The sequence below is a fragment of the Colossoma macropomum genome, unplaced genomic scaffold (assembly GCF_904425465.1).
Source record: "Colossoma macropomum unplaced genomic scaffold, Colossoma_macropomum, whole genome shotgun sequence".
Lineage (NCBI taxonomy): Eukaryota > Metazoa > Chordata > Actinopteri > Characiformes > Serrasalmidae > Colossoma > Colossoma macropomum.
Window position 1 is genome coordinate 645,885 of NW_023494784.1, and position 9,116 is coordinate 655,000.

General features: G+C 42.2%; 1 protein-coding gene across 1 annotated transcript in view; it reads left to right on the top strand.

Annotated features, from left to right (window-relative positions):
* Positions 1–1,499: 1,499 nt before the first annotated feature.
* LOC118809213 (B-cell receptor CD22-like) overlaps positions 1,500–9,116 on the top strand; it is a 22,060-nt gene continuing 14,443 nt past the window's right edge. The window contains exons 1-2 of the mRNA XM_036572314.1: positions 1,500–1,706; positions 5,418–5,642. Coding sequence (XP_036428207.1) covers positions 1,649–1,706; positions 5,418–5,642 — 283 coding nt within the window. The 5' untranslated portion in view covers positions 1,500–1,648. The remainder of the gene's footprint in view (positions 1,707–5,417; positions 5,643–9,116) is intronic.

Here is a 9,116-nt window from a genome sequence, read left to right on the forward strand (position 1 = left end):
AGTCTTTCAGACTCAGGACGGCTGGTTGTGAACTGTAATCAGTCACCAGCTTGACCTTAAAACAACAACGTCTTCAGTTTCTGCTAAATGGTCACTGCAGCCGCTCTGTGTGTGTGAGGTGTTGGTCATGTGACTGAGAGTGTAAAGAAGGGTAAATGGAATTATTCTATATGCAGATGGTGTCAGATAAGCTCATCTCTCACATGCTGGTCTTCTGAGTTTCTGTTCCATCACCAGTTCTGCATCACTCATATATTCATATATTCATATACAGGAGTGGAAATGGTTTCACTGAGGGGACTTTATCAAATCAAACATGCATCCTAAAATTTATACATTCAAATATGCCCTAAAATGATCTTTGCATTCAATGATTTTATAATAAACCAATAAATGCATAAATTTCCTGTATTCAAAATATTCGGACACTTCAAGGTGTGAAAGTGTGTCTGACCTTATTTTGTTAAAGCTGAAAAAAACAAAACCACAAATTCTGCATGTTTCCATCAACGGTGTTTTTGAGTGATTTTTGAAAATTCATTTCTATCCAGCTCAAGCGTTGTATTATAATTTTTAGTTTATTAATGCTCAGGGGACCCTAAATCTAATTCAGAGAGATTTGCAGCAGGACAGCTAACCCCAAGCAAAAGCTAACTCATGGCTGAGCCACACTGTATGGTCAAAAGTATATGGACACCTGACCATCACACCTATATGAGCTTGTTGGACGTCTCATTACAAAACCATAGGCATTAATATGGAGTTGGTCCCCTGTTGCAGCTGTAACCTCCTCCACTCTTCTGGGAAGCTTTGTACAGGATTTTGGAGTGAGTTTGTGGGAATTTGTGCTCATTCAGTCAAAAAAGCATCTGTGAGGTCAGACACTGATGTTTGATGACCCCAAAGTGTTAATTTCAACAAATAAATAAAGTCATGCACTAACATTAACACAGACTCCATACTCAAGGCTGTTCGCTGTAGAGGGTGTGTTAAGACTGCAGTGTTTCCAACACACAGACCATACTGACTCACCAAGCATCACTGCCTCATTACCCACAAACACCCTCACCTCCTCTCAGCACCTCCACCCACCTGTGAAAAACTCTGGACTGAATTAGTGTTTAACTTAACGCACAGCTGCAGCGTTTATGATGGCCACCAAACAGATGGCGGTGTTTGAAGTTTAATATCAGGACACAGGAGAGTCCAAACCTGATAGAACATCATCAACCCTTTCTGTAGATAAAAGGACAGAAATAGAGCAGTTTAGAAGAGGAGCTTCATCTCATATCACTGCTATCATAACTAACCCTTTCCTCTCTGAAGTGGCAGCGTTTTGGACTTTAATGTATGTCAGTAGGTTTTGATCTGACAGTGATGAGATGATCCTCACAAAGAAGAACAGAAATAAAATGATCATCACACTCAGACGTCTTTCTGAGGGCGCTGAGTGAAAAAGGAAGTGACTCTGAGCTGAAAGGGGAGGAGTGACGACAGAACACACAATGCAGATCACGTCTTCAGTGTCTTTGCTGACTTTCTCTCTGCTGAGATCAGAACAGTTCATAAGTGTAAGAGAGTCAGAGTGAGGAGCTTCTGGACCTTCTGGACCTTCAGGTATCCGCTGTGTTTGAAGAGTGATGCTGCCATGTTTTCCCAGAGCTCAGCAAATATTACAGCAGCACTGATCCTCATTTTACTGGCAGGTAAACTTTACATTTATTTACATTTCTGCTCTTAATGTGTTTGTGTTCCACAGCGCTGATCTACATCTGTGTCAGATTAACGTGTAGAGACTAAAAATCCTTCAACATATAACAGTTACAGTGTGTTTCAGAACATTTTAATACATTTGACACGATTCAGTCACAGGAAGTGGCTTTAGAACGAACAGCAGGGCTACAGTAACTACAGATTAATAACTGATACCATTTTATAATCTCTTAAACTCACAGAACATTCAGACTAACTGCAGCTTTAAGCTGAAGATCTTCATCATCAGAGCTTATTTGTGTGATTAACTCTGTTAAAGCTTTGAAGCTGTTTTAAACTGAGGTCAGCTCTTTTGTGGTCATAAGGTCTTCACCATCTTCACACGTCTCTGAGTAGCTCCTGGTTCTGTTAACAGGGTGGAAAAAGTCAGAAACTGTACCTAAGTGACAGAACAGACACTGTGTTAAGATCTTACTCAGTTTAAAGCAGAAGTTTGGAGACAGAAATATGCTGTGAAGCTTAAATACATCGTTACGCTCTGCTTCTTTTCCGTGTTGGTGTTCTGCTTGTGTCTCTGTGTGTTCCTGTCTTTCCAGCCTGGAACATTTTGTTGTCATTCCATGATTCAGTCTGTGTTTTCTGCTCATCTCCACTTGTTCCAGTCCTCACTCCAGTCTGTGCTCCAGTTCACTCGTTGTTATGACTTGTTGTATCACCTGGTGGGAAGAACAACAGAGGCCTCCTCAGCTCCTCTCAAAGCTTTTTGCTCACTCGTTTGTTTGCTTGTTACTTCCTTGATTTAATCTCTGAGCGACTGTTTATCCGTCATTAGCTTAGCAGCAGTTTAATCCCAGTTTAACACTAGTTTGGCTAAACTGGTAAATTCAGGGGTTTAACCAGCCAAGACAGGTCAATACAACAAAGATGTATTAATTTAATGAAGGCCTCGGTTTGGAGAGTTTTTCTCTCTTTTTTCCTCATTGAGTTTTTCCCTTGACACCAAAGAGCACCTGATCGGACCGTATTTAAAGCAAAGTTTCATTTTCAGTAAAGAGCAGGCCCACAACCACTCTTCTAAAACAGCCTTTTTCATTTCACATCTAACACAGCCCTGTCAATCACACAGTCTGGGTCTCACTGTGTGCAGTGCTGTGTCTTATTTTAATTAGGCTGCTTGTTATTTAAAACGTATCAGCTAAAACTGTGTAGCCCCTAACTTAGATATGTCCATGGCGTTTTTCAGTGATTAGCTCACATGAAACCGAAGGACACTGACTGAGGCTACACTCTGCACTGGTACCTGCTGATGGGTCTCCAAAAGACCCACCTCACCCACAGAGCTACAATTTAACAGAAGCAGAAAGAGCTGCTGCACTCAATGGCTCTCTGTGTCTTGAGCTGGACATACACTGTGATTTTAGCCCGTTTTTAACCTGATTTGGTCAGAGCCACCAGAATTTCATGATCAGGCCGAGTTTCAGCATAATTGGTCATCATTCGTCATGCAGTGTGAGAGGAGAAACAATGCCGGATCAACTGCCCAAACTTATGACAATGGACTTCTGACGTCAGAAATTTTAGTCACAGTGTGAGTAGATCTCACGAATCGAATTCACCAAGTCGAAACCAAAACCTCACACTTACTTTTGTTTTTACTTAAGTCCGGTGGCACGGCATTTGGCTGCAGCGGCCACTTTGGTGGTGATTTTTGCTCTTTTTTGTTTTACTGTCACTGTATCCTGACCAAATCTCAAAAATCATGACTGCAACAACCAGCACCAACGTCTACCATCACCAGCTGAGAAATCAGCCACAATCTCTGCTTCCAGACGGTCTGCGGGAAGAGCTGTGTGAGCTAGGCCTGCTAAGATCCACGGCGCTGCGTGAGCCTGCTGGCCAAAAGTGATGCATAAGAAGGCAGAAGCGAGGTAAACGATCCGGGTGTGCGCTAGGCTAATGGCTAACCCCATATGTTTGTTCCTTGGAAAATAAACTGGACTACCTCCAGATCCAGCAGCTAACGTGCTGGATCTTGTTTACACAAACATCCATAGCTTGTACAGGGCCAAGCCCCACCCCCACTTCTGGACCAGAAGCAAGTGAGAACCTGGCTTCCGGGAGCTATCTCTGCTCTTCAGGACTGTTTTGAGCACACTGACTGGGAGATGTTCAGAGAAGCAGCAACTTCCGGTGACTCCATCAACCTGGAGGAGTATACAGAATCAGTGACTGGCTACATCAGCAAGTGAATTGATGATGTTACTGTCTCCAAACTCATCACAACTCACCCCAACCAGAAGCCATGGATGACTGCAGAGATGCACATGCTGCTGAGAACCCGAGATAAGGCTTTTAAGTCAGGGGATAAGGCAGGCCTCCGGATAGCAAGAGCCAAGCTTTCCTGGGCCATCAGAGAGGCTAAGCGTACCTATGCAAAGAAAATCCAAGAACATTTTCAAAACACTGCTGAAACACGGCGCATGTGGCAGGGCATCCAGGCCATCACCAACTACAAGACACCTCCACCTGCTTGTGACAGTGATGCCTCCCTTCCAGATGCACTGAATAACTTCTATGTTCAGTTTGAAGCACAGAACGGCACGAGGGCGAGGAAGACCACACCTCCTCCAAGTGAACAGGTGCTGTGTTTGTCCACTGCTGATGTGCGGTGAACTCTACACAGAGTCAACCCATGGAAAGCCCCAGGATCCGACAGCATACCGGGCAGAGCGCTCAGAGAATGCGCTGAACAGCTGGCTGATGTTCTCACGGACATATTCAACATCTCTCTGAGCACTGCAGTCGTTCCAACGTGCTTCAAGTCCACCACCATCATCCCTGCGCCGAAGAAGTCTCCAGTGTCCTGTCTCAATGACTACCATCCCGTTGCACTCACTCCCATCATCATGAAGCGCTTTGAGAGGCTCATCATGAGGCACATTAAAGACCAGCTTCCTACTCAGTTTGAACTCATGTTAAACTCTAAACCTCAATCTGACAGAGCAGTCACCCCTGACTGTACGGCCTTCTGACTCGATTTAGCCCGGCCCATTTAAACCTGTTAGCCTGTTGTATATTTTTTTTATAGCTTCCCTTTTTGTGTATTTTTGTAGTGACTTCATCAGGTGAGGGTTTGGCTGCCGTTGTTTCTCTGTGTTTTGTGTTTTTGTTCAGGTAGCTTTTATATTCTGTTTCTTTTTATTTTTAGGTTTAGGTGTCTTTTTAAACCCTTAGTAGTTTTGTTTGGTATTTTTGTTATGCGCTCGTCTCTGACCCTAGACCGGGTCATAACAACATTCACTCCTCAGTACATACAGTCCATATAACACATGACACAAACAGCCGGTTTACAACTCATTTTCTTTGTGATGTCACAAAACAATACATTTATAAAAAAAATAATTCTGACTGTTTTGGGACTCAAATCTACACAAACAAAGTAAATGGACATCAAAGGAAAAATACAACATGAGAAAACTGAAGGATATGGGCCCTTTAAATGTTTTCTTTTTGATACCAGATTAAATATATAAATATATTCATAATGCTGAAGCTTTACTGATTGTCCAGAGAATGTTCTGAATGTTGTCAGCAGTGCAGTGTTTATTTTTGCACATAAACACATTAATAATAACAATTGTTGTTTACAGAATTCTGGTATATGACGTGTGTGTGTGTGTGTGTGTGTGTGTGTGTGTGTTCAGTCCTGCAGGTGAAGGTGGATTGTAAACCTGCAGAACAGACAGTGGTGAAACAGACCTGTAGCTCCACCTGCAGCCCCAGTGGATACTGTTACTACAGCTGGTCCAAGAATGGACAATATGTAGGATGTTCATATAGAGCCTTAGTTTGGTTCATCTCCACCAGTTCATCTGATCAGGACACATACTATTGTTGGGTCCGGAACAGCGCCCTCCCTCAGAAAAAATGTAAGTGTTGGACTCAAACATACCTTAATATGTACAGTACTGTTCAGTCAGAGACCCCCTTACATTCATTTAATTTTCAATCAGAACAGCCATGAAGTACAAGTTAGGCTGGATTTACACAGACTGCCTTGAGACACCATATAGGTTCCTACCAATTGAGACTGTGTCTGTTCCCCGAATAAAACAAAGCATCAAAGAGCCTCGAAAAGTTTGCTTCAGTAACTTGACTAATATCAGACCAGTTATACCAGTTTGCAGTGACAGCACCTTTGGTCTAAAACTAGGAGTGCTTAACATAAGATCTCTCACACCTAAAGCCGCCGTTGTAAATGAAATTATTACAGATCACAGTTTTGATGCTCTGTGCCTCACAGAAACGTGGATTAGACCCGATGAATAGTCTAAATGAAGCCCCCCCCCAGGCTACAGCTATGCACATAGCCCTCGTTTAAGCGGCCGAGGTGGAGGTATAGCAACCATCCATACTAAAGCTTTAGGCGTGAGCCAGAAAGTAGGCTATACATTCTCTTCTTTTGAAGTTATTTTTCTTAATATAAGTGATCAAGGAACAAATAAAAATTCCTTTTCAGTAAATACAATTTACAGGCCACCAGGGCCGAATTCTCAGTTCTTACAGGAATTCTCTGAGTTTCTGTCAAGTCTAATAACGCTTTCAAATAAAATAATAGTTTATTTTAATATCCACTTTGACAATCCTCAAGATGCACTAAGTAAGGCATTTATATCCATCATAGACTCCGTAGGTTTCACCCAAATCATAAAGGGGCCCACACACTACCACAACCACACTCTAGACCTAATACTGACCTTTGGTGTAGACATAGATAACTTAGCCATTCTCCCTCAGAGCACAGCAGTCTCAGATCATTACTTAATCTCATATGAAATTCACTTTAGTGGTAATGTGCGTTCATCACCATGTTATTGTGTTAAGCGGACGATAACTTCCTCCACAGCTGGTAGCTTTATTAGAAACCTTCCCCAATTATCAGCTTCTGTCAGCTGTCCATCTAATCCTACCGAGTTAGATATTATGACCAAGTTCTTAGATACTTTCGATCTACTCTAGATAGTGTGGTCCCATTAAAAAGTAAAATAGTAAGGCAGAAAAAACTGCCCCTTGGTATAATGACCACACTCGGGCTTTAAAACAGACCACCAGACAACTTGAGCGAAAATGGCGCCTGACTAAGCTAGAAGTGTTCCAGTCCACCTGGAAGGAGAGCCTTATAGACTGTAGAAGAGCACTTGCTACAGCACGCTCATCTTATCTCTCCTCACTCATAGAAAACAATAAGAATAATCCTAGATTACTTTTCAGCACAATCTCTAAACTAACAGAGAACAAAACAGTTAGTGAACCCCAGATGCCATTAGTTTAAGGCAGAAACTTCAGAATACACAACTAAACTCCTCAAACCTGCTGCCTTATAATGCCAGTCTAGATCCTGAGAATATTATAATCCCTGCAGAGAGGCTGGAATTGTTTACCTTATCTCAACAAAATGAACTAGTTAATATTGTTTCCTCCGCAAAATCATCTACCTGTATGCTAGATCCGATTCCTACAGGTTTACTCAAGGAAATTCTGCCAGAAATAACCAAGCCTGTTCTGTCAATAATAAACTCCTCTCTTAGCCTTGGATACATCCCAAAATCTCTTAGACTAGCAGTAATTAGACCGCTGATTAAGAAAGCTAACCTTGATCCCTGCGAACTATCAATTATAGACCCATCTCGAATCTCTCCTTTATATCTAAGATCCTGGAAAAAGTGGTAGCAAAACAGTTAAGTTCCTATTTGTATAGAAATCATATACATGAAAAATTTCAGTCTGGTTTTAGGCCACATCATAGTACAGAAACAGCACTAGTAAAAATTGTAAATGATCTTTTATTGTTCTCAGACAAAGGAAATGTGTCTTTGTTAGTCCTCCTCGATCTTAGTGCAGCATTTGACACGGTAGACCACGATATCTTACTAGATAGACTAGAAAACCTTGTAGGGGTAACAGGAACAGCTCTTTCCTGGTTCAGGTCCTACCTCACTGATCGCTATCAGTTTGTTAATATAAACAGTGAATCATCTGTCCTCACAAAAGTAAAGTATGGTGTTCCACAAGGTTCTGTTTTAGGACCTGTATTATTCACACTATATATGCTACCACTGGGCACCATCATCAGTAAACACGGCATAAATTTCCACTGTTATGCCGATGACAGTTATATTTAGCAAGCGAACTGGAGAATAAAATTAAACTTGTTAAGATTGAAGACTGTATAAAAGACATAAAGGACTGGATGTCGAGTAACTTTCTCCTTCTAAACTCCGATAAAACAGAGGTTCTGCTTCTTGGTCCAAAAGCTGCTAGAAACAAACTGTCTGATTTTACACTTAAACTTAACAATTTCTCAGTTGCATCAAGCTCACCTGTAAAAAGCCTTGGTGTCATTATAGACCCTGATCTGTCCTTCGACACACATATAACTAATATTACTAGAACAGCCTTCCTGCATCTCCGCAATATTGCTAAATTGAGAAATGCATTCTCTCTACAGGATGCAGAAAAGTTAGTTCATGCATTTATTACTTCAAGGCTAGATTACTGTAATGCCCTGCTGGCTGGATGTCCCAACAAAAGCCTTAACAAGCTTCAGCTGGTCCAGAACGCTGCAGCCAGAGTTCTTACTAGAACCAGAAAGTTTGACCATATCAGCCCAGTTTTATCAGCCTTACACTGGTTACCAGTTAAATTTCGGATTGATTATAAAATTCTCTTACTGACCTATAAAGCTCTAAAGGGACTCGCCCCTCAGTACCTGAGTGAACTTCTCTCTCTCTATGAACCATCACGCCTACTTAGATCACAAGGTGCTGCTCACTATTAGTACCTAGAATTAATAAAGTTACGTCGGGGGGGAGAGCTTTCTCATACAAAGCCCCCCAGCTTTGGAATAGTCTTCCTGTTAATGTTCGGGACTCAGACACTGCCTCAGTGTTTAAGTCTAGGCTAAAAACTTACTTGTATAGTCGAGCCTTTGGAGATTAGTTTTCCCTGTCAGTTCTATACCTGCCAGAGTCTCGGCTGCTCTGCTAACACTGTAATCTGTGATCAGTCACTCATTACAGAACTGACTCTCTGTGTGTTTTCCTTTCTTTTCTTTGCCGAGTTGAACAGCTGCCCATCCTGTGCGTCTGATGCTGCTGCCTCTCTGCCTTGATCGGGTGCCACTGCTCGCCGGCCCTCTGGACCAGCTTGACCACCATTGAGCTTCATGCTGTACAACGCTGTGCAATCCTCACCCTCAGATGCTCCTGCTGCCGCTGCATAATCAGAAACTAATCAAATTAACCATTGCCCCACCTGTTTTTCCCGCTTTGTACTCTAATATTTTATATTAACGCTGTTTGCTGTCAGGTGTGGTCCAGAGGAGGATGGGTTCCCCTTCTGAG